This window comes from Paramisgurnus dabryanus, chromosome 7 (assembly GCF_030506205.2).
Source record: "Paramisgurnus dabryanus chromosome 7, PD_genome_1.1, whole genome shotgun sequence".
Taxonomy (NCBI): domain Eukaryota; kingdom Metazoa; phylum Chordata; class Actinopteri; order Cypriniformes; family Cobitidae; genus Paramisgurnus; species Paramisgurnus dabryanus.
In genome coordinates this window covers 32,357,117-32,383,208 of record NC_133343.1, presented here as the reverse complement: position 1 = coordinate 32,383,208, position 26,092 = coordinate 32,357,117, and the positions used below count along the sequence as shown (strand labels likewise).

Below are 26,092 nucleotides of genomic sequence, written 5' to 3'. Positions count from 1 at the left end.
CCTTCACCATTTCCTTTGTTCTTTTATACTCTTGGTTCCCGCCCTTCACATTCAAACGGACCAATCATAACACTCCATTTGTTATAGCACTATATTTTACACATCACAGATTTTTCCATTTTACAAGTCACCCCCAATACAAGGTTTACATGGAACTGTAGGCATTATGTTTTATTAAATCACCAAATCATAAACACACAACATATTATACTCCATGCATGGTTAATTGGGTAACTCCTCCCCTTCAGGATGATATAAAACTGGCTTCCTGTTTGCCGGCCACTCCTTTTAGGCCTCTACAACACCGGTAAGACATAGAAACATTTACATTAACACACAAACATGTTTGATAGATTTACCTCTACATTGTATGCTTATAATGCTAGCAGTTAGCATGGAATGTGCACCTTCCATGTGACTGCCTCTAAAGCAAAACCACAAAAATAAAGGACTTACCAAACTCTTGTGTATTTATTTATCATTAGCTTTGTCTGCTACATCACACTGGCCTTGACCTGATCCTGACTGTATTAAACAAACTTATCAAACGGATGATGGCAGTGAGCATTACGCAATCAGAGGTAGAATAGCACAAGTCTTCACAGAATGTGGGAAGGAATGTTTTTTTATGAATGAATGCTGCACAACTCAAAAATATAGGACAAACGCGGTCCTGTATTGATTCAAAATGGGACACGCTTATTCTCAAATTGAGTACGACTTAAGAAATGTTTGGGAAATTTTAGCTTGTTTGGAAACTACTGCACTACTGTGTCAAAAAAGACTTCGCTACTGAAAAGCTATTTGATTTAGAAAGCAGTGAAGCTACCACTAAGCTACTAAACTAGTAGCTTTGCTAATTGTAGCGATGCTATTGCCCAACACGTTTGGTATAACTCCATCGCCTTGGCGGCCAATGTTGCGGAGCAAAGGCTGTCAGCATTTCATCAGATGTATTTATTGTGTTAAGGCCTAGGCATCCATATTACGTCCCCTATGCTAGGTTTCTATATGTGTATTTTCCGCGGGGTTAATACTATCAGCCCACATTTTTTCTTAGCAGAGCCTGTGTCACAGGCCGAGGCGGACTACAGACTTTGTGAGTCACGCCCCTCCCTAGGTTCCACCTCGAGGAGGTCCCCAAAGCACCCCAATGACCAGACACACGAGTAAGACAAGGAAAATAGTTGACAATCTTTATTAAATTAGTTAAAATAAGTTGGGAGTGGGGAAGGGGAATTTAAAATAACTTTCTCTCTCTCTCTCTTTCTCCTCCAGGAGACGACAGGGATCCAGAGAATGGGGGAAGGGCAGCTAGCCAGGTAAGTGTTCCCAGGGAAAGGACAGGACGGAGCTCCTTCGTCCCTGTCCACTTCCTGTGGTGTAAATTGCTCCCGTGGCACCCTTCACTTCTCCTGAAGGCAGAAATCAGAAACACACGATGAGTATAATGGGGGGGGGCAGGAAGTAACTACCTGAGTCTCGCAGAGGCGCGTTCACTCAATCCACTCCAAGCAGACTCCCAACGGACCCTTGACTCCAATCCGGCGATTCTAGGCCTCGGGGTGAATATAGCTGGAACACAAGATGTGGGTAAGTATGGCTTTTCCGTCGAACTACAGGTAGGGGTCCCTGTTAAGCGCAAGCTCTCTGTTCCTCTTACAGGTTTCTCAAGGCGAGTGTGATTCTAACTGGGTACACAGGTAAGTATTTTGGAACAATCACAAGGTCTCAATTCATCGCACCCATTCTTCAAGGTGAGTATAGCGTTAGCTAGGACTGCGATAAGTATCTCCAACAATCACAGACTCTGAATTCAGTATACAGGTTCTTCGAGGTGATTATAGCTTTAGCTAGGGGTGTGGTAAGTATCACCGATGATCACAGACTCTTTGTTCGGTTTACAGGCTCTTCTAGGTGAATATAGCTTTATCTAGGGGTGTGGTAAGTATCACTGGCGATCACAGGCTCTTTATTCGGTTTACAGGTTCTTCGAGGTGAGTATAGCTTTAGCTAGGGCTGTGGTAAGTATCACTGGCGGTCACAGGCTCTTTATTTGGTTTACAGGTTCTTCGAGGTAAGTACAGCTTTAGCTAGGGGTGTGGTACGTATCACTGGCCGTCACAGGCTCTTTATTTGGTTTACAAGTAAGTATCTAGGACTATGATAAAGACTCGGAATCATACATCACCTCTAGACTCGGTGGCACAGGTGGAAGAGAGGAGTTTGTTACCCGCGGTTCACTACAGTGGCTAGAGAGGTCCAATAGGGCTGGTGGTTCTTCGATGGTTAGGCTTAGGGGTGAAGTAGCCGACCCGCGTCCGTCCTCGTAGCGGACACGTCTTCTTCCCTTCCTCCTAGAGGCTGGTGAAGATCTAGACCGTGGGGGTGGACAGCTCAGATCACACTGCCACCATGGGGTATACACACACAGCAATTAGTTCTTCATATAATACTTGCAACGTCCCTTTCGACAGTATGTGATTATCTGTAACGCTGGGCACAGTACCTCACTTGACGACACAATCCACGTTCGTTTGGCTGGAATTATAGCGGGCAGTGATAGAGGTTGGGGGACCACCGTTGCGGTAGCTCACGTTCGCCTCCACAGGGCCTTCTGTACCTGGGGGTAAGTGCAGACAACAAGAGACACGGCACGACACTGCAAAGCTTCAGGTGCACACACGTCACAGACAGACTCACCCACGGCACAACACACACTTCGGTGAATTGAAGAAGGTCCACACTGTTCTCCCAGTCGAGACTCGCCCCAGCTGGAGACTTCGATACACTGCCCCAACGATGTCCTTCCTGGGTCGTAGTAGTCCCGCAAATAACGCCGGCTAATTCGACTTCAGCTCGCCCGCCCACCTCAGTATGAACGGCAGGGCCGTGTAAACAACAGATGGTTATGCCACAATCTTACTTGCATCCAACATCAATGATGTAAAGACTTCGGTACTCACTGTGCATGTGTTAATACTCTCTCCCTTTGTCTTTTCTTCTTTCGCAGGTCCTCACCACATGCGGAGCTACAGCGGGAGCTTTACCCAAGCGTGTAATTCAGATAATCCTTCGGTGTGACACACACCCAACCTGCAAGTATTATTTCTTCCACATATGATTTCTCTGACCTCTGTGCCATTAGTCGTTGTCCTCTTTCTCCGTGCTTTACACGTTTTCACAAGAGCTTCGACCTGTTTTCACTCCACTTCCGGGTTTTGACTCACCGCTCGCTCGTCGCAATTGTTCCCCCAAATCGTGTACCTCTTCCTGCATCTCCACACTCTTTATATACTCCTCCTCACCCTCCGATTCATCCAATCAGCGATTGCTGCGTCATTTCCCACACCTGTTGCGGGTTTCAGTGATTTGGGGCTTCCCCTGGGGATACCCGGAAGTGCCGGTGTTTGTCGACTTCCGTCTGGGCGGAACCTCTTCTCTTATTTTTGGTTCCGCCCAAAGTCACTCCGTGACACCCGCTTTGCATCTCTGTCAAGTTCATGTGACTACTCAGAGACTTTGAAATGGGGAACCTATCGGTTGTTCCATATTATGTACACCACCCAGTAGAAACCTCCTTAGGGGGTGGCTTCCGCACTGTTCCTAGTTCCGCCCAGACGGGTTCGCTTCCCAGTTTGCCTAGTTCACTACCTTGGGTTAAGGGACAAGTAGTAAACGACCTTCAGAACTATAGACGGAAGGTTTACACAGGCACTGGAAGGGGCAGCTCCCATGTTCCTGAAGAAAGGGAACGAAGACATCACATCCTGTCGCCATGGCCATGCTATACCATTGCTGATGTTGGCCTGGAACAGGATGCTTGGCTTTTTCAGCCAAAAATAGCTGATGTGGTATCGCACCTGCCCCTCATTTTATATTTACACGACGGAATGCACCAGCAGATGCAAATACCTGCATGCCAAATTCATTGGCATTTTAGAAGTTTTTGAAATTGTTTGGTCCCGCTAAGTGTGTGCCCAATAGGTCGGTCACGACGTGATGTCTCCGTTCCATTCCTTCAAGGAACGAGGGTTACATACGTAACTGAGATGTTTTTAACATTTATTGATCTTTGTTAATTCAAAAATGACACTTTTGTTGTTATTTACTGATGTTATCTGGAATTACTTTTATCTCCATTTGCTTTCATGAAGCACTTTCAATAACCTTTATTATTGTCATTGTCTCCATTCTTCACTTTTATTATATGCAAAACAATAAACAGAAATCACAGCTTTTGTGTCGTATGGACAAAGGACAAACAGGTTTGGAATGACACAAAGTTTAATGATGAAACAATCATGAAATCTTCAGCCACATACCTCCCCTGCCTCTCTCATCTCATATAAACTGTTTGTTTTGCTTCTGGTCTCAAATCAACAAAGCAAATCGAAGAGGATGTGGACTCTTAAACAACTCTATCTGTATGGATAGGTTGCCTTAATGTTATTTTTCAATATTTTTTATTTTCTTTTCAGAAGAAACAAACAAAATCATTAAGGACAAACAAAAGAACTTACAACATTTTCTTACAGGGAAAAAAAATCGCTTTTCACTGAATTTCAACCAAGCACACAGGACAATGAACTCCACCATGCTTCAACATACAGCGCAAGACAGATACGCAGAGAATTTTGTTCGAAATTTTATTGTCGTTGTTTTTGGGATCATTATTAACTCTGTGAATGGAGTATTTGTGTTTACATTTTTCAGGAGTTCAATTTTCTACAATGACCCAAGATACATATTATATATTCATCTGGTTATGAATGATATGCTCATGGTTTTCCAAACTGTAATTCTTTTTGTGATGGCTTATGCGTGGTCTAATGTCCCTCTGCCATTCTGTATTATACTGTTAATAATCGCCTCTACAACGCATAAGAATATTCCATTGACTTTGGCTGGTATGGCCATTGAGCGTTACATTGCCATCTGTAAACCGCTGCATCATCCTCGGATCTGCACCGTACGCCGGACCTACATCCTCATCTCTCTTATATGGGGCATTGGAGTTATACCAGCACTAGCTGACTTTTTTCTGTTTTTAATAGTTTTTCCTCTATCTGTCCTTTCCAAAGGTACACTCTGTAATTCAGCGACTGTCTATAGCTCACCGTACCATGATGTGATGAGCAAATTTTTGCTTGGACTTTATACATCTGCTGTGTGGCTGATTCTTGTGTTCACATACTATAAAGTAATGGTTACGGCCAGAAAAGCCAATACTGATAAATCCTCAGCTAAAAAGGCCCAAAGCACCATCCTGTTACATGGACTACAGCTGATGCTCTGTATGTTATCTTACATCACTCCTGTTTTAGATAGGATTTATGCCCCTCTATTACCTTATGAGCAGAAAAAATTTGTCTTTTCCAATTATATTCTAACAAATATGATGCCACGACTTCTCAGTCCTCTGATTTATGGCATTCGGGATAAAAAATTTTATAAACACATGAAGGGACATTTCAAATGTCGATTACTTATTGTAAAAGTTGAAGCAACTAAAAGATAATCACAAAAAAATTAACTGTATATCTCACATAACAACCCAGTATCACGCTAAAGCGTGTAATAGACACGCTGGTCCACTAGAGGATGCGTGTCAATGTCACGCTTTGCCTCCTCTAGGCGTGAAAATGACACGCATTTATGAGGATGATAACCAATAGGGGGCGATAATTTCCTCAATGCCAACAACTTCAACAAGAGAAGCGATGCAGTGATATTGCGTTCTCCGGAGTTCCATGGGTAAGGCTTACTTGGAAATTTGGTGATTAATGTTACTAAAATTGAGTAAATCCTGTGTTTATGTTAAGTCTTTGTTGCAACGTTAGCAATATAATATCACCGCTAAGGCAACAGACAAGTCGCACGCGTTTGGTCAGAATCCAATTGGCTCATATTTAGGACATAATTGTTGTTCAGGTGCGGTCATTTAAGAAATCCTAAAGTTGGTGCAGCATAACATTTAATTTGCGTGTGTGGACTATGGAGTTATCTATAGTGGTTTTTACGTTACTAAGGTCAGAAACATTATTGGATGACTGTTTGATAATCAGCTAATGTATTAATCACAGAAAGCTGCAGTGACTGCATTATATTATGTTGCTAAACAGTTGTTCTAGCGTTTTTAAACCAGTAGTTTTATTAATTTCGCGCGGAATGCAGTTCGTGAAATAAGCTCTAAATGAAAAAATAACCGATTTAAGTGAATAATTGTGTTCATTGTAAATCTAAACATACAAGGGGGAACCAATCGATCACAGAGAGCGATCGCTGCTGACAACGTCAGCAGCACTCACATTCAGATTACAATAATATTTCACATTATTAGTGTTTTTACTGTTTTTTTATATCAAATAAATGCAGCCTTGGTAAGCAGAATCGATATATTTAATTATTTAATATTATTTATATTATATAATTAGGCTAGTTTGTGCAGTTACATTTATGTCAATTGATCGTTAGAAGGGATTAAAATTGATTGTGTTATGTTCTGTAATTGTTGTTAATAAATCTGTCAGAAGAAAGTGTGTAAAAGTTTGACTACAGTAACCATATCTAACCAAGCTTCAAGTACCAAGATAATTATTTCATTTATTGTTCATTTATGCAGTTTATGCTTTATTTATAGGTAGCATAACTGTTACTTTTTTTTACAGTTCTGCATATATAATATGACAAACCTAGGAGACTTTGCTGTAAGAGAATTAATCATGTTTTTGTTTTCTTTTCTCAGGTCCGGTCAGTACCCACCACCCTTCCCTGTTAACATCACCCACAGTTTATACTTTTTCTTAGAAAACCAGCGGCTCTTTTAAGAGCCACTTCAATAGACCCTTTTACAGCCCACGTGATCAAATAGCCTGCACACGCATTTTGGCAACGGAAGTGATGTTATTTCCCAGTGGTTCTAACATGTAAGCAACTCAGAAAGTTTATCAAAACGTCTGGTTGTAGCATTTGGTTGCACTAATATAATATACGTATATGTATTTGGCCATCTGCTAACGTATTCTATCCACTCCACTATAGTACACGGATCTGGTAACTGTGTAGAAGATAAGTCAACTTTTTAAACTAACTCTCTCTGTCTGTGTTGCTTCACTGCTGATTCTTGCCGTGCTTCCGTTGCCAAACTGCGTGCGCATACGTTGCCATGTCATCATTGTGTACAAACAGTAAAAGGGTCACTCATTCACTCTTTCGCAAGCTTCTCTGTTTTCAAGTAAGTATTGTAATTTTATTATTTTGTTTTTCTTTCATTTTACTCTCTCTCTCACTGTCCAAAACACTTAGCCTATGCCTCTTTCTCTGACCAATGTAGTTTTGTTGAAATGGCTGCTGAGCAAGACAGAGGGAGAACAGAGGATGTTATTTTCATAGCAGACAAGCTTCTTGCTCAAATCAAGGTGAGTATATTTGTTGAGATTGTGTTCTTGCAGTATTGTGATAATTCTAAAGTGTGTGATTTAGAGTGCAATAATTGTGTGAACTGCTCAAGAGTTGGCTGTATTTCAGTATTACCATACAAGGCACACTTTCTTTTATGCAAGGCAAAGGAACCCAAGGGCAAAGCAACAGCCATTAAAGGGAGTACATTTAATGTCCGATAGGTGGAGAAAATGCTGAAGGACGTCCACTACTAAAAAGAAACAGAAGTGAAGAGATACAAAGCTTCAGCTACAGGTATCCATGTTCTACCAGATTATTTGTGATTTGTCAGCCTCATTTTTTCTAAGCTATATTACTGTGCCCATTGTTAATGCTTTCTCACAAATTATTGAACTTCTGTTTTCAGTCTGTTTATTGCCTACAGTGAGACCTCCACATTTCTGCACTTGTGATCATGCAAACATCCAGTGTAGAGCACTTCACCTGCCCGGCATGTAGACCCAACAATGCTCGCTCTTTGTGCAGATGGCAACAGAAAAACCTACAGATTCCGTCAGTCAAAAGAGTTAGTTCTTTTACTCTTGTAGTTTTAAAGAAAAATAAACTTTTTGATTGTGTAATTTTTGCTTTATTAAATAGTTAATGTATCCCAGATGTTGTGAGCTTATATAATACGTAAGGAATATTTGACAGTGGGCTGCTACGCAGCAGGTGTGCATTATTTTCAAATAGTCAATAATTCTGCTTATACCACAGTTACCACAAACATTGCTTTGGGTATTTTAAGACATTTGACAGGTTAGGTGTGCGTTTTACAAAAATAATCATTTGGATATGGGAATGTGTGCTGGCACCCAAACTGGCTAGTTTAATAGCTTGGTCATTCATTATTACATATCAGTTTGTCACCCTGACTTTCAACTAGTTTGTGTACCTGGAGTAGAGAAAGCAGAAGATTAACTTTTTAATGCTCCATGAATCCTGAAAAACCTTTAGTTTAAAAGTAAACCTTTATTGTCTACAATCATTATAAAGATGCCTGGTGGTGTGATGTAATTTGAAACTAATAGAAAAGTAAGCAAACTTGATGAAGAGGGCCTTGAGGTGGTTGTTTGCAGACACGGAGTGCTACTAAAAGCTCTTAATGTGCCGGGGAGTAATATTTTCTTATCCATCTATACCTGCAGAAGGAGCTTCAAGCAGCCACAAACGGAGAGTTCTTTTGAACAGATATTGCTTGCAAGTATTGGCCATACCTTGAAGGCGTCAGTCTCCATGTTGGAACTCAGACCTTTACTGCAGATGAGACCTTTCCTTTCTGTCATGCATGCCAAGGCTCATTCAACCAAGTGTCAGGTAATGCATATTCTTTATCGTACCATTTGAAAATGTATTTGTATTACTTATTAATACACTTTAACTGTTTATGGTTGTAATATAGGTGTCACACATTTGTTAGATAATCTGGCAAAAATCAGGAAGGTGCTGGTACAACTGCAGTTGTGGAGGTCGAAATGGTCAACAGCAACCTGTCTCGTTGTGGCCTCACAACCAAGTATCTGGTAATTGATGCCCATTTATAATATTTTAGGAAACATGTCTTTATTTTTTCACTTTTTTATTCTTTCTGTCTAGTACTTTGAGATTGCATAAGAGTAAGCTGTAACTGTTCAAAGTACATAAAAAAATTGGCATGTAGTTCTCTCTTAAATTTTAAACTCAATTGTCAGTTTCTGGATTAATTGAAATACCACAAACATTAATGGTTACCACAAACATTCCTTCATCACATACATGTATTGTTAATAGCCAGGAATGACATGCTAACTGTCCAAGCTATTGGGTGGAAGCAAGAAGGCCTTCAGCATTATCCAGCAGATACGTCAAGGTCTTATATTATGACTGCGTTATATAGGCACAAAGATTTTTCTCACTTTAAGATTGCAAGGACAAACATATTTTTATGGCATTCTTTCAGAAAGGCTCAGAGACGGGAAGATTTGAGCAGTGAACTGGGGTGTCCTGAGAACATTGTGAATCAGTGGGTACAAGATGTCAGACAAAAGGCTACTGATGGTAATGTATTTTATGGACATTATTTAAATTGGTTTACAATATTGCAGTGTGATAATCAATTTTGTAACTGAAAATCTTTGCCATGCATAAGTATTTAAGTAAAGGTATGTCCTGTTTTAATCGCAATAAACTTGTGTCCTTTTAAACTCCTTTGAGACATTAATTTGATTTGGGACATGTACAGCCTAAAAGACATCATAATCATTTACTTGTATTATTATTTTTGCTTTTGGTAGGTTCCAGATGTGAAGACCAACATAACCTTCAGAAATGAATTGAACAAATGTTTCTTAGTCTTCATCGAAAAGCCAGCCTTTATAATCACACTGGTACGTTGATAACTCATCTAAAACATTTTGTCATTTTTGTTGATTGCAGTTATACCAGGGGTATGTTGAATGCTGTATTCTGATTGGCTAAGAAATGTTCTGTGGGTATGCATTAATTTCTGATAACTGCACACCTAACTTGTCAAATGTCTTAAAAATAGGCAACAGAGCAATGTTTGTGGTAACTGTGGTATAAGAGGAATAATTGACTCCAGTCCTTTGAATTATTTGAAAATAATGCACACCTGCGGAGCATCCAGTTTGCGTCGTGCCTCATTGCACCAAATGTGCTTTTGCACCAAAAGTGCTTTTGAGAGAAACAACAGATATAGAACAAACATAATATTTTTTGTCTGTACTTTTAAATTATTGAATGACACAATTACAATGTTCATTTTAATTTTACAATGTACTGACTGCTACTCTGAAGATTTAGTCCATTATTTTTCATTAGGGTGATGTTGAAACTAGGTCTTCAGTTGGCTTACACCACATGTGATATAAGATGATGTTATTTGTGTGACTTCAGAATCCAGCAACACCCTCACCAAGAAGATTTTTTTGATGTATACATGTCAAAAGTGCGCCTTCAAGAAACAAAGATCATTGTGATGAGGAGATGAGACACCACTGCGCCGCACCTATCTCAGAAGCCTGGCTAGGAACATCGGGAAAATGATATCAGAAATGTCTTCAGGCAAAAACAGTGGTAAGAGGCTAACTTTTATTACCATCTTGCAATGATGCATGCCATTTGGTTTCTATAAATAAGGGTTACAAAAGTCTCAAGACACATGTTAGTTTCACATTCTGAAATCAAGTTTCTTTGTCATTTGGTGATAAAAATCACAGATAATCTAGATGATTAGACACACTGAATAGCAAATACGACAATAAAACCCCACTCATTTTTAGATCCTGAAGTGTTACGTTATAGTTTTCTTGTGGTTGGATCTTAATGATCTGTAGTTCTTTACATAGAATAGAAACAAAGAAAATCAAGAGACAATGAAAGCATGGCAATTGTTGTATATAGTTTAGAAAGGAGTACATGGAGGTATTTAAATGTATTTCCTAATAGTATAATGTAATTAGAAATACTAATGTGAAATCTTTAGGAATATAATTGGACCTTAATAATGAAAGCAGTATTAACATAATGTACAAAATAAACCTCAAGTTAAACCTCTAAGTATTTTCATGCATCCCTTCAATTTTTCCTTTTAGGCAGTTTAAGTGAAGAGTGTCATCGCTGGCTACTGTGTCGTCTTCAGAAAAGGCTTGCAGATGTAGAGAAAAAGTTCTAAGTTTGCTCAAGTTACAGCCAGGCTTTAGGACGATGTTCTTCACTCCCAACCCTGGAGAGCCGGTGTCCTGCAGACTTTAGCTCCAACCTTAATCAAACACACCTGAAAGCTAATCAATGTCTTCATGATCTAGAAAATCACAGGTACGTGTGTTTGATTAAGGTTGGAGCTAAGCTCTGCAGGACACTGGCTCTCCAGGATTGGGAGTGAAGAACACTGCTTTAGGACCTAATGCTGTTTCTCTGCTGGAGGATGAGCCTGAGGAGATACTGGAGGACCACGAAGAGCTGGATTATGAGAGTTCAGATGACATTTTGGATTTGGAACTCTGAACTGGTGTATGCATTTAGACTGTGTCACACTGAACTGCAGGTGTGTTTCATGGAAAACATAAAACTATTTGGAAATGTAATGGATGTCTGATACAGTGCTTTTATTTTGGACAACCGTTTCCTGCAGTGTGTAAGCACATTAGCCTCATAGATTGATGGGAAACTACTGTTAAATACGTTTTTGTATGATAATACATATCTCTGTTTACAAGCAGCAGGTTAGCTATTAGGTTTCCCCTCCACCTCCGATGTTTCACAGACTACTCCTACAGTCAACTGTGTTGCTACAACTTGCAAATGCCACAATCCTCTTGCAGTGGTTACTTCACCAAACTGTGCCCATATCATCTTGTCAACATAATGACATTTACTGTAGAAAAATATGTAACACAGGCAAAATAGATTTGCACATGTTACTATTATTGTTATATAGTTTTATACTGTACAAAGTTTTTTCATAGTGATTTGTGGATACTTTTGGATTGAACTAACTGTAGCCTATGTCATTGGATGAAATACTTTCCATAAATGACTGCTCAATAGCATACCCATATTTGATGCATGAGTTAATACTGTTGTTACCTTTTCAATGAAAGGAAATGTTTTACAATGCCATGTTCTTGAGGTAATTATTAAACTGTTTCATATATGTACCTGCAAATTTGTTTGCTAAAGCGTTGTTTACTTTTCCTTGTTTTGAAAATGAGATGTAAAACTACTTTTTTATTTATGCCTTAAAAATAAATGATAGTTTAATACAGGTTAAATAATAAAACTTGTTAATAGTTAATATACAGTTGTGTTGTATTATTTATGGCAATAGTTGTTATAATTAATACAAGTTTTTCATTACACTGCTGCATAACTTTGCTCTAGATAATAGTAGGGTATTAACACTAGACAGTTCAAAGATGGTTAACTTTTAAGTTATGTATACTATAAATACATATATTTACGTATAGTATGTGTGAATGCTTTTGGTCTTTGATTAAATGCTTGTCAGCATGGGAAAGTGCTTTGTAAATAAAGTTATTTTTATTATTTGTTGTTTCTATTAGTAAATCAGTGATGGTGACCAGTCCGACTTGAGGGTGTAGCATACACCACCTAGCCCAGCCAAACGGATAAGCAATGGATGGATAGAAATAAATAGCCAGCCCCTAACATTTAGTGCCTAAATTTCAATCTGAAACACATTTATAAATAATGACATTTTAAATTATTTCTTAGCAATATCAGTATCTTTTTTCCCCCAACCTTACTTAGGCCTATATGTGTCTGTGGTCAGGCTACACGGTTAGCTTAGCAACTAGCATGAACTCGTTTTAATTCTTACAATATGTTTTATTGTTTGGTCTGTTAGAAAGTCACTTTATACTATAGTTCTTTTGAAAAGGTGTAAACAATACTGGTCCAGAGGCACTGCCTGTTTCAGTTTGTGACTGTTTTTTTTTATTTCACACATAGGCTATATCATTATCTTTAAGATGTTTGTTTAACTTTTTGACTCGGTTCTATATGTTCTGTTGGTTGTAATTTATCCCAACCATTATCTAGTGTTAAAAAACTGAAACAGGAAGTGCTTCTGGACCACGTGTTGTTTACATTTTTTGAAATGGTCTATTTGCAAACCTAAGAACTACATATTTAACAGGCTGTCTATAATACACTGCAACAGGGAAATTATTTGTAGGCCTAGTGTTTTTCATGTCTGGAATATTAAACCCTAATGGAAAAAACAGCATAGACCAGCATAATTCCCATGCTGGTTTGGTGCTTGTTTAGCTGGTCACCAGCATACCAGCACCAAAACACAACATATAGCATGCTGGTCTTGCTGGTATGACCTGCATGGGATTGGTGGTGGTATGCCGATGACCACCAGCACCAACCCAGGATGGGAATTATGCTGGTCATCAGCAAACCAGCACCAAAACACATAATTTCCCTGCTGGAAAAAACAGCATATACCAGCATGAGTATGCATTTAGGGTTATGCAGAAGTGAAGCACAGTAGTGTTGTCAGAATTAAAAATATACATGACAGCAAAGTGAAATTTAATTTGTATCACGTTTTGTGATGCTATCTATTAGTGATCACACCAAACAGTACTCCTCATGATGGAAGAGTTCAAGGGCTTTGTAAAACAGTTGGTCTCATCATTGTAGTCCCTTTCCTTTTCTGAATGATGAGACTCACATATATGCATCATTTTTATAGTTCAGAGGTCAATATATCAAAGCAAAGCAACTGTATATTTGGTTTAGTCCTATGACAACATTTTTAATTTCACTCTGCCCACTTAGCCCTCGTATCACACATTTCAAAGACATGAAATGGTCTAGTGCATTTGTCAGACATATTATTAAATTCCTTAATGATTTTTTTCTTATTTGAATCAAACACTACTGTGGGCCTCTTGGGATATTTGTTTGTCACAAACCCTAACACAATAAATACTGAATTGTACCTCAAGAAAACAGTTTTAAAGTAATCTCAACTCAATAGTGTTATGACTATTAAAATACAAAAGTTACATTAAAAATAATAACAGTATCATTATAGATGGCCCTCAAAGCAGCAACAGTTGAAGGGGGCTGATCACATCCCAATTAGCTTCAAGTAATGTACTGCAGAACTCCAGTGTCCATCCTCTTATTAATTTTATCATTATGTCTGTTTGGGCTGTGCACATATGGGTGTAAGTGGTTATTTTCAGAATCATCATCTAATTTAGAGAGCTATTATATGACACTTCCCATACCTTGAAAAGCAATAAAGTAATAGACATAGTTAGGCCACTTTGTAAAACTCACAGCAGCATTTACCACAAGCAGAGCAAGACACCAAATCATGAGGCCTGATTCAGGGTCAGATTCACATATGAAATCACAAAAGCATATTAAAACTTGATTCTAGGGCAAAAACAGACTAGTTGGGACAAAATTTCACAAGGTTGACACCTTAGCTCACTCTTAAACGTCTCGTGCTTATAATTATACATAAGTACAATGTAAAGTTTATTATAATATGATGCTAAAAATATAAATGTAATCCCATACATTATTTTGGAAAGACATTCGTTTGCAGTACTTTAAGAAAAAGTAATCTACACACTGTTAGTAACAGCTTTCTGAATATGAAGGTGGCAGGACAGCTCCATCCAGGACAAATTAGACACAAACTGTACTATATGTCATAATGAAACACATATACAATACTTGCTGATCACTGATGTTTTAAAACTTTTCTATTGCTCAGAAGTTCACAATGCATTTGGCAACATTTAAATGATGGTGTGATTACTCAACACCTTATGTATTGTTGGTTTATATATGTTGCATACTGAGACTATTTCTGGTGCACTTCTGTATTGTTGTTCTTGTGTTGCTCTAAATGCTACCTCATTTGTAAGTCGCTTTGGACAAAAGCGTCTGCAAAATTATTAAATGTACAAACAATTACTTATTTCCCACCATCAATCTTCAAGTAAAAAAAGCTTTGTATAAAGTTGTCTATCATGTTGTCACTTAAAAATTAAGGTGCTCTAAACCACAGCATTTCCATTGCTTGATAGATAAAATATGTGATCAATTAGAATGGATGATTGATTTGTTTTTAACAACACAAGACAGGCAGAACTAAATATCGTTTCTAGAAACTAAACAGTTTTCCTATAAATAATACAAGGATCAACAGCTATGGATGTTTTTTATTCTCTGAGCAAATACATTTTATGTTGTCTTGAATGTTCACCAAGTAGACTTTTTAATAAATAGTGTGTGTGAAAATAAAGAAACCAATGAATTCCTCAATGTTTATTGAAAAAAGTAAAGTAAATAGACTCACTGTACTTAACATCATTACATCACAGTAGGATATAACATTGATTAAAACAGTTAAATTGACAATAATTTGGTTGCAAAACAGTATTAACAGTATTCAGTATTAATATCCAAAAAAGTGCAAAAAAGCACACCTGAAAGGAGGAGCAATAAAAGGGTCCAGGAAACAAGTGTTTGTTTAAAACATAAAAGAAAAACAAGTTACACAAAGAAAATAATAGTGCTTCTTATTGTATCAGGTCCCCAAGAAGATGCCGAAGCACTAACAAGTGTCCCCATCCGCCACCCACTCCAATGGCCACTTCTTTTATCTGTAACACAAAAAGAAAAAATGCAATTACATGTTTGGTTGGGCAAATAAACTGTAGACACATTAAAGGAGAACACCACAGTTTTTCAATATTTACTATGTTCTTACCTCAACTTAGATGAATACATACATATCTTTTTTCAATGCGTGCACTTAATCTTTGTACAGCGCTTCTTGAATGTGTTAGCATTTAGCCTAGCCCAGCCCCATTCATTCCTTAGGATCCAAACAGGGTTCAATTTAGAAGCCACCAAACACTTCCATGGTTTTCACACTTTCCATGTTTTGTTTTGTGCCACCATACTTACTCGTGTACTACTCATGTAAGAGTCTTTAAATATGGAAAACATGGAAGTGTTTGGTGGCTTCTAAATTCATCCCTGTTTGGATCCTAAGGAATGAATGGTGCTAGGCTAAATGCTAAAGCATTCAAGAAGATTAAGTGCACGCATTGAAAAAAGATATGTATTCATTTGTCTAAGTTACATAGTAAATATTGAAAATGGTGGTGTTTTCCTTTAAGACACATTAAAACTGCAGCTGTTTTCCTAAAGCTGTGTTTTGGTGGGGGTTCATTATATCACAGTAGGATATGCAAGTCAACAATGCAGAAGAAAGCCTTCATTGTTCTTTTACATCAATTTGTGTTAAAGCATTACTTGACTTGTTGCATTTTGTTCTGGTAACTCCAAAGAGAGGAATGTGAAGTTCACATTTAACTTTAAGACAACATATGTGATAAATGAATCACAATGTTAACATTGTTTATGTCTCAATTTGGTGTTTTTAACAATTAAAGAATTATGAATTAAATTCATTATTCAACAACTTTGTCTCTAATTATATGGAGAAAATACTCCGCAGTCTAATTCCCGTAGTTTAAAATCACCTGTGTTTCCAACGTCACAAACATAACATAACCAATCACATCAACACAGTTGAACGCGTGCATCAATAGTATGTATGTATGTATGTATGTATGTATGTGTATATATAGTCTAAGCTCAGCAGTTATGCGTCTAGACAGTGGTCACCAATCCTGGTCCTTCAGGTGTGTTTGATTAGGGTTGGAGCTAAAATCTGCAGAGACACCGTCCCTTCAGGACCAGGATCGGTGACCACTGGTCTTAGATCATATACATGTAAGTAGATGCTACATACAGATGTTTTAGCTGTGCAATTGAGTAGATTAGCATATTCATAGATCTGCGCATACAATGTGACAAGCAAAACTTTATGTTATTATATTATATTATATTATTTTTTTATTATGATGTTCAAAGATGCATTTTAACTGATGCAATTCTTGACTAGAATGAGACTTTAAAGAAAAGCACATGAGCAAGGTAACAGGGAATTCTATATAAATACCTAGAGACAAGGAAATCTCATTTTGCAATGATGCCAAAATCTTACATTTTTGTCTCGACCTTATCTTCTACAAGGAGTTTAATGGGTTGACAAATCCTCAGAACTATGACTTCACGCAGGCCATTTAGTGTGGGCATACTACCTTAATTTCATTATTTGCCTAAATTGTTTTGCATGTTAATTGTGGACAGTAGGTGTTAGTGGCAATAAGATATACTGACAACAGATTAAAATTAACAGTGAACATGCCACTTCTCATTGGCATGCGTTTTAACACCGAGACGTTGTACATACCAAAGTTTGCATGACTCCCACTCCACCTGCTTCCATTTCTGGCCCTAAAAAATAGTGGGACTTTTTTAGTTTCAAATATTTACTGTGTTTACCAATAAGTTTAAGACCATTACATCAATAACAAAACAAAAAAAACTATATCATCCCTTTTCAACTGGAACATTATATAACCTGTGTATTGTTTGAATTGTATTACATTTAACCTTAATAACTCTGGATTTGGCAACCCTCTTCACAGGGTAAAAATCCTGTCTCCCTGTCACATTGTGTGGACATTCTGAAAGGAATACAATACTACATTCAAAAAGCTTAACACTACACTAAACAAGCATTACAATAATTGGTTAAGCTAGCAAGGGTTGTACTTGGGCACAGTTTCGCACTGTAGTTTTTTTTTGTTTTATACTGTAGTAAACTACAGGGTAGGGTGGTTGGGATAATTTCATACTCCTATACATAAAGATAGATAGCATTCTACTGTCAAACAAAGTAAATGTTAGGTTTTTAAAAAATACATTGTTTACTTTATGATAAGTACACTGCATAACTGTGATTTTATTTTTTTTCTACATAAACTCATCCAACATAAAGAACATTGTGTGAAAATGTTACCGTGATATCCTTAATATTGACTAAGTAAGGTCGTGTCAAACATTGAAATCATAGTGAAATAAATAGGTGAAATCAATGATGCACATTATTCAGAATTTGATTCTTAGACTTTAGGCCATGTTTTTCATGTTTTCATGTTTCAAATTAACTTGGAGAAACGAGAAACACAATCTATATTCAGAAATTCTGAATAATACATTTTAGAAAATGGAATGGGAGTAATAGTCTGAAAACTTTTTTTTATATACACTCCTCCATTGCTGATTAATCTAGTTAGATTGTGATCTTTTTCCCCATCAACCAATTCAAATTTAGCTTAAAAGTCATTTAACTGTCTGTTGTCAACACACCTTTCCTTTGATCTGGCCGCACTATAGTGAGAGCTGGAAAGCCTTCTTTCACACCATCTGTTAACAACAGAGAAACATTTAAAATGTAGAAATTATTATGTAAATTACTCAGTTTATAATAAAAACTTGACTTTTTTCCAAAAAATCTTTTCATAAAGGCTGCACACGGTGAGCACTGGTGTCTTGTACAGTCAGTAAGAAATAACGCCATCACAGTAAAGTAATCACAACAGAAAATAGCCTCTCATTCCACAGCTTTATAATCTCAAATAGACAGTTTATACTTGCATGGACACTTGCACGTGACTGGGCAACTGGCCAATGAAACATGATCATTAGCAGTTCCAAGTGGGCTCTAAATCTAACGCAACTAAGCCACACAGTCAACAGAAAGTATGCCGTTTTTCTTTATGATATTATGCAATGAGATATTGTGATAAAGGTACAGAGTCAACATATTTTGCACCCCTAATTGGAGCCCACCAAAACGATGTCTTAGATATAGGCAAACACAGGCATGATTTAAGTTATGACAACAGCATTTCATGGAATTTGCCAAAGACACACAAAACTGTTATTTGATTGATGGTACCTCTCGTCAAAATTCATGAAATGCTGTTTTCATTACTTAAAGTGGTGGCCAAAATGATTAGAACACCTGACAGATTATTAAACCCACATGGGCTATGAGATAACATTACCGATAAAGTTCTGAGTAAATATATTGACACTATGCCAGAGAGATGTGCTGCTGTAATTGCTGCAAAAGGTGAACATACCAAATAATAAAGTTAAAAGTGGATAAAAACAGTACGACTCACCTCATCTGATATTTGTTGTGCTCAAAGCAACCATTGTTTAGAAAAGTAATGTTTTGGAAACAAAAAAGTCAATATTTCACATCTGTCAGGTGTTCTAATAATTTTGACCACCACTGTATATAAATATCAATTTCTGCAACTCCTATTCCAAATGCTTTGAATGCAGGGATCCCAGGACTCTTAATTTGATTACAGTTTCACATTACACAAAGTAAGAGTATGGTTTTATAAAGCTTACAATTTATTTTCAATGCACTTCATAAAGCTCCTTTTTTGCTTACCTTTTCCAAGAGAAACTGGCGAGGCTCTTGGGAGTCCATCTGGGTAATGGGTTTCTTTTCCCAGATTGCTGCAGTGGGGTTGCATGGTGTCCTGAGGGTCCTAAAAGGGATACTGGCTGTCAAATTGGGGACTTTGGTGGTCCAAAAAAGGGCTGCTGGTGGTCCAGTTGGAGCTGCTCTGGTATGAGGCAGGGCCACTGGTTCCTGGAGATCAGGTTGGGCCATTTGTGGTCCAGTTGGGGATTCAACTCGGGCTGATGAGGTTTTATTGACTTGTTCTGCAACACCTTGAGAGGTCCCGCCTACATTTTCGAAATACAGAATTATTTAGAAAACACTGATCAACAGTTTTAACAATTTTATAGACCAAACATCTAAACAATAATTTTAAGAAAAAAATGACAATAAAAATAATCAGAATAAGTTGCAGCCACAGTAGTAACAAGAGATGTAGTAAAAAGTGAGTATTGTTCTACCAAACTACTTCTACCAAACAGTAATAATTTAAAATAGAAATGTGATGGATGTTTGATAGTCTGGTTGTTGACCAATTGTGCCACTTGTTCTACTGTTATACTGAAATTGTATAATTACAATATTCATATTTACTATTTACAGCAGTGGTTTTCAATCTTGTCCTAGGGGACCCACTGTCCTGCACGTTTTGCATGTCTCCCTTATCTAACACACCTGATTCAGATCATCAGCTCATTAAGGGAGAGATCCATGAACAGAACTGGGTGTGTCAGTTAAGGGAGACATACAAAATATGCAGAGCTGTGGGTCCCCTAGGACAAGATTGAAAACCACTGATTTACAGTGTCTGCCAATTCAATGTGATAGTTAATGTTATAAACAAATGATAAAATATATGCAAATGTAAAGTTACTCTGATAGGACCAGTGTTATCACCTTTAGGGGTGGTTTCCTGGTCAGAGTTGATCCTAGTCCCAAAGTAAAATGCATGTTTGAGCGTCTTAATTAGAAAAACACCTTGTACTGACATATCTTAACATACATCAGTGCCAATGTTTGGTCTCTAGATGCAGGCACTGGTTCCTTGATTAGTAGTAAATCACCATCACCTGCTTTCAGATGGAGCAACATTTACCACACAAAGCGAAGTACACTGACAAGCTACGCAATATTGCATTTATCATCGTTGACAAATTGCCTGTGACAACGAACTGGATATTGCCTAGCTTTTCAGAGAAACACGGCTTTGTGTAGTAAATGCTGCTCCACACACACACACACACACACACACACACACACACACACACACACACACACACACACACACACACACACACACACACACACACACCAGTTGTAAACTAAAAGCATCAATCACAATCTGAGTACTACATTAGTTGAGAGAAGGCATCACATATTTACCTGTAATTTTTAATAAATAAAAAAAAAATAATAATAATAATAATCTTACCTTGAATAGGTTCTTTAATCTTTCCAAGCATGTAATGGATGTCTCAGTCAAGTGACAACGGGGTGTCAAAACCTCAGACCCCCAAGCATTTGGTTTTCTTCCAGGCCTTGATAAATACAAAACATAACAAACACGCAAAATAACATATATATGTTGTATGCATGTATGTATATAAAACAATAATCGCAATTTCATACCAGCATATCTTCCATATTTTCATCTTCATCATGCACCCAGCTCTCACGCTTCTGATCAAATTTCTTCAGTTATTTTTTACCCTAAACTTATGTGGTTGCTCTACCTTGCATGTGTTGCAGGTTTTGCAAGCTACATTTAGTTGTGTAAGGCAGACCACACACTTTCTAGTTGTTGACCCCTGGCCTGGCATTTCTAATAAAGATAAGAGTAAACGGGAGAGAGTGAAAGAGACTTTGAGAAGTACAAAGCAGGGCAAGATTAAAAAATTAAAAAGCAATACTTACTTGAGGAGAGTGAGTGAGTTGATTATTGAAGTGGCTCTTAAAAGAGCCGCTGGTTTTCTAAGAAAAAGTATAAACTGTGGGTGATGTTAACAGGGAAGGGTGGTGGGTACTGACCGGACCGGAGAAAAGAAAACAAAAACATGATTAATTCTCTTACAGCAAAGTCTCCTAGGTTTGTCATATTATATATGCAGAACTGTAAAAAAAGTAACAGTTATGCTACCTATAAATAAAGCATAAACTGCATAAATGAACAATAAATGAAATAATTATCTTGGTACTTGAAGCTTGGTTAGATATGGTTACTGTAGTCAAACTTTTACACACTTTCTTCTGACAGATTTATTAACAACAATTACAGAACATAACACAATCAATTTTAATCCCTTCTAACGATCAATTGACATAAATGTAACTGCACAAACTAGCCTAATTATATAATATAAATAATATTAAATAATTAAATATATCGATTCTGCTTACCAAGGCTGCATTTATTTGATATAAAAAAAACAGTAAAAACACTAATAATGTGAAATATTATTGTAATCTGAATGTGAGTGCTGCTGACGTTGTCAGCAGCGATCGCTCTCTGTGATCGATTGGTTCCCCCTTGTATGTTTAGATTTACAATGAACACAATTATTCACTTAAATCGGTTATTTTTTCATTTAGAGCTTATTTCACGAACTGCATTCCGCGCGAAATTAATAAAACTACTGGTTTAAAAACGCTAGAACAACTGTTTAGCAACATAATATAATGCAGTCACTGCAGCTTCTGTGATTAATACATTAGCTGATTATCAAACAGTCATCCAATAATGTTTCTGACCTTAGTAACGTAAAAACCACTATAGATAACTCCATAGTCCACACACGCAAATTAAATGTTATGCTGCACCAACTTTAGGATTTCTTAAATGACCGCACCTGAACAACAATTATGTCCTAAATATGAGCCAATTGGATTCTGACCAAACGCGTGCGACTTGTCTGTTGCCTTAGCGGTGATATTATATTGCTAACGTTGCAACAAAGACTTAACATAAACACAGGATTTACTCAATTTTAGTAACATTAATCACCAAATTTCCAAGTAAGCCTTACCCATGGAACTCCGGAGAACGCAATATCACTGCATCGCTTCTCTTGTTGAAGTTGTTGGCATTGAGGAAATTATCGCCCCCTATTGGTTATCATCCTTATAAATGCGTGTCATTTTCACGCCTAGAGGAGGCAAAGCGTGACATTGACACGCATCCTCTAGTGGACCAGCGTGTCTATTACACGCTTTAGCGTGATACTGGGTTGCACATAAATACACATGGTTACATTTCTGTTGACATTTTTCTTGCTTTAGTGCTTCATTATATAAAAAATGTTGCTTGGATTATACATTTTTAAAGCTTTATAAATACTGCTGGTTGATAAGAACTGCATTAGTAACTGTGCGGTCATATGTGCTTGTTTTCATATGCAGTGGTTCTGTACGGTGAATACAAAGTCATGGTTTCTTAAATGATGACACTTTATGCATTTTATTCTAGAAACTAATTATCAATGCTTTTTATAATTGCTCAACTCTGTAATTGTGTGACAATATGCTCCACCATTGGGACATTTTGTCATAAATGTTACTGTGTGTTAAAAGGATAGTTCAAAAATTATGTTATTATATTATTACCTAATGTTGTTACAAACCTTTTCATGAACCCATTTTACTTCCACTGTATAATTTTATCCTACTATGGAAGTAAATGGGCCTCATGATCGGTCTGGTTACAAACATTTCTTATAATATCTTCCTTTGTTTTCATTGAAATAAAGACATTTATACAGGTTTGTAACAACATGAGGGACAGAAAATGATGACAGAATTTTTATTTTTGGGTAAACTATTCCGTTAAATCAACTCTATATTTTCTCATGTGCTGCACTGTCAGAAAAGAAAACTCTCTAAGAATAGATGTGTTCATTTTAACACATTGTTTTGTCTTAAACTATTTAACACATTATGTGCATATCACATGTAGCCCAAGACAGCTTGCCCACTGAAGGTAAGCAGGGCTGAGCCTGGTCAGTACTTGGATGGGAGACCACCTGGGAAACCAGGTTGCTGCTGGTAGAGGTGTTAGTGAGACCAGCAGGGGGTGCTCACCCTGTGGTCTGTGTGGGTCCTTACACCTCAGTATCGTGATAGGGACACTTTACTGTCAAAAAGCACCGTCTTTCAGGTGAGACGTTAAACCGAGGTCCTGACTCTCTGTGGTCATTAAAAATCCCAGGATGTCATTCGAAAAAGAGTAGGGGTGTGCCCCGGCATCCTGGCCAAACTTGCCCATCGGCCTACTAAACATCCCCTCATATACTAATTGGCTATATCACTCGGTCTCCTCTCCACTAATAAGCTGGTGTGTGTGGTGGGCGTTCTGGCGCAATATTGCTGCCGTCGCATCATCCAGGTGGATGCTGCACATTGGTGGTGGTCGAGGAGACTCCCCCATTCATATGTAAAGCGCTTTGAGGTCTGCAGAAAAAGCGCTATATAAATGTAACAAATTATTATTATTATTATGTGTTATTTTAACACATTAAAATAGACACAAAATTTGTTATTTTAACACATTTGTTTTAACCCTCTGGGGTCTAAGGGGTTTTTAAGGCCCTGGGTAAGTTTTGACATGCACTGACATTTGTGCTTTTTTCAGTTGCTTAAAAACATATTAATGGCAAAAGTCTCATAACACTGTGTTCATCACAAACTGGGCTACAATATTATATGATCAACATGTATGTACATGTTTGTATTTTTAAGAGAAAAATGTTTATGCGTAGTTTTTGAAAAAGCAAATTTTTTAAGTCACTGATATAAGTCCACAAAACTCATTCTAAACATGTTTTCCCAAGACTTTTAAAAACAGGATCTAGTAGTCTAGAGTTTTTTCTTCAAAATGATGTTAAAATCATTCTGCCTACTCATTCACATAAAACAATATATTGATTTACAATTTCTAAGACACTTTTGCTTGGGAAAGGCCGTATGCGTGGAGGCGGGAAAGCTCCTGAATAATCTGTGATTGACGGCTGGAGATTGACGGTTCATTTAACACTGCTGAGTTTGCTGTGTATAAATGTTTTCTATTAATTTCAAAGTATACCTTTAAAAGTGTAGTATGGACAACGGACAAACAACATGAGGATTTGATGATGAAACAAGTATGAAATATTCAGCCACACACCTCCCTTGCCTTTTTCCTCTCATATAAACTGATGTTTTACTTCTGGTCTCAAATCGAAGAGGCTGTGGTCTTTTTTTAAACAAGTCTATAATTTTGTATTTGTATGCATAAGTTGCCTTTATGTATTTTTTCAATCATTTTTATTTCCTTTTCAGAAGAAACAAACAAAAGCATTAAGGACGAACAAGAGAACTTACAACTATCTGTCTGCTTGACATTTTCTTACAGATTTCTCGCCTTTCCCTGAATTTCAACCAAGCGCACAGGACAATGAACTCCACCATGCTTGAAAACACAGGGCAAGACATATACGCAGAATATTTTGTTCGAAATTTTATTGTCGTTGTTCTTGGGATCATTATTAACTCTGTGAATGGAGTATTTGTGTTTACATTTTTCAGGAGTTCAATTTTCTACAATGACCCAAGATACATATTATATATTCATCTGGTTATGAATGATATGCTCATGGTTTTCCTAACTGTAATTATTTTTGTGATGGCATATGCGTGGTCTAATGTCCCTCTGCCATTCTGTTTTATATTGATAATAATCGCCTCTACAACTCATAAGAATACTCCGTTGACTTTGGCTGGTATGGCTATTGAGCGTTACATTGCCATCTGTAAACCGCTGCATCATCCTCGGATCTGCACCGTACGCCGGACCTACATCCTCATCTCTCTCATATGGGGCGTTGGAGTTATACCAGCTCTAGCTGACTTTTTCCTATTTTTAATAGTTTTTCCATTATCTGTACTTTCTAAAGGTACACTCTGTACTGTAGCGAATGTCTATAGCTCATCGTACCATAATATGATGAGCAAACTCTTGCATGGACTTTATACATCTGCTGTGTGGTTAATCCTTGTGTTCACATACTGTAGAGTTGTGGTTACAGCCAGAAAAGCCAATTCTGATAAATCCTTAGCTAAAAAGGCCCAAAGCACCATCCTGTTACATGGACTACAACTGATGCTCTGTATGTTATCTTACATCACTCCGCTTATAGATAGGATTTATGCCCCGCTTTCACCTTATGAGCAGAAAAAAATGGTCTTTTTCAACTATCTTCTATCCAACATGGTGCCACGACTTCTCAGTCCTCTGATTTACGGCATTCGGGACAAACATTTTTATAAACACATGAAGGGACTTTTCACATGTCGATTACTTATTGTAAAAGTTGAAGCAACTAAAAGATAATCACAAAAGGATAAATTGTATAGCCTACATCAGATAAATCCACATGGTTGTATTTTTGTTGACATTTTTCTTGCTTTAGTGCTTCATTATACAAGAAATGTTGCTTTATTTATATTACGTTTATACACTTTTTGAAGCTTTATAAACACTGCTGGTTGATAAGAGCTGTTTCAATAACTGTGCGGTCATATATGATTGTTTTCATTTGCAGCGGTTCTGTACGGAGGATACAAAGACATGGTTTCTTAAATGATGACTTTGTGTATTTTATTTATTTATCCTGGAAACGAATTATCAATGCTTTTTATAATTGCTGACCTCTGTAATTGTGTGATAATATTTACTTCCATAGTATTCTTTTTCCTACCATGGAAGTGAATGGG

At 37.4% G+C, this 26,092-nt stretch overlaps 4 protein-coding genes across 7 annotated transcripts in view; all 4 read left to right on the top strand.

Moving 5' to 3' along the window:
• Positions 1 to 26,092, top strand: part of LOC141282386 (uncharacterized) — a 219,013-nt gene that overhangs the window by 23,443 nt on the left and 169,478 nt on the right. The gene's annotated exons all lie outside the window — the stretch shown is intronic.
• On the top strand, positions 4,586 to 5,521 carry LOC135769864 (odorant receptor 131-2-like). The gene has a single exon (XM_065279392.2). The coding sequence runs from the start codon at positions 4,586 to 4,588 to the stop codon at positions 5,519 to 5,521; it is 936 nt and encodes a 311-aa protein (XP_065135464.2).
• Positions 5,560 to 12,489, top strand: LOC135732576 (uncharacterized). 4 transcript variants are annotated; one of them, XR_012336991.1, is made up of 11 exons: positions 5,560 to 7,237; positions 7,337 to 7,421; positions 7,566 to 7,698; positions 7,811 to 7,969; positions 8,592 to 8,760; positions 8,846 to 8,966; positions 9,214 to 9,292; positions 9,383 to 9,480; positions 9,717 to 9,809; positions 10,339 to 10,518; positions 11,037 to 12,489. XR_012336991.1 is itself a non-coding variant. In XM_073815240.1 (11 exons), exons 4-9 carry the CDS (start codon positions 7,911 to 7,913, stop codon positions 9,752 to 9,754), a joined length of 546 nt encoding a protein of 181 aa, XP_073671341.1. In that variant the 5' UTR covers positions 5,560 to 7,237; positions 7,337 to 7,421; positions 7,566 to 7,698; positions 7,811 to 7,910; the 3' UTR covers positions 9,755 to 9,809; positions 10,339 to 10,518; positions 11,037 to 12,489. The 4 variants fall into 4 exon arrangements, 3 of the variants coding, with proteins under 3 accessions (XP_073671341.1, XP_073671340.1, XP_073671339.1); XM_073815240.1 differs by having other exon boundaries at positions 8,864 to 8,966; XM_073815239.1 differs by having other exon boundaries at positions 7,626 to 7,698; positions 8,864 to 8,966; positions 9,214 to 9,480.
• On the top strand, positions 24,774 to 25,709 carry LOC135769863 (odorant receptor 131-2-like). The gene has a single exon (XM_065279391.2). The coding sequence runs from the start codon at positions 24,774 to 24,776 to the stop codon at positions 25,707 to 25,709; it is 936 nt and encodes a 311-aa protein (XP_065135463.2).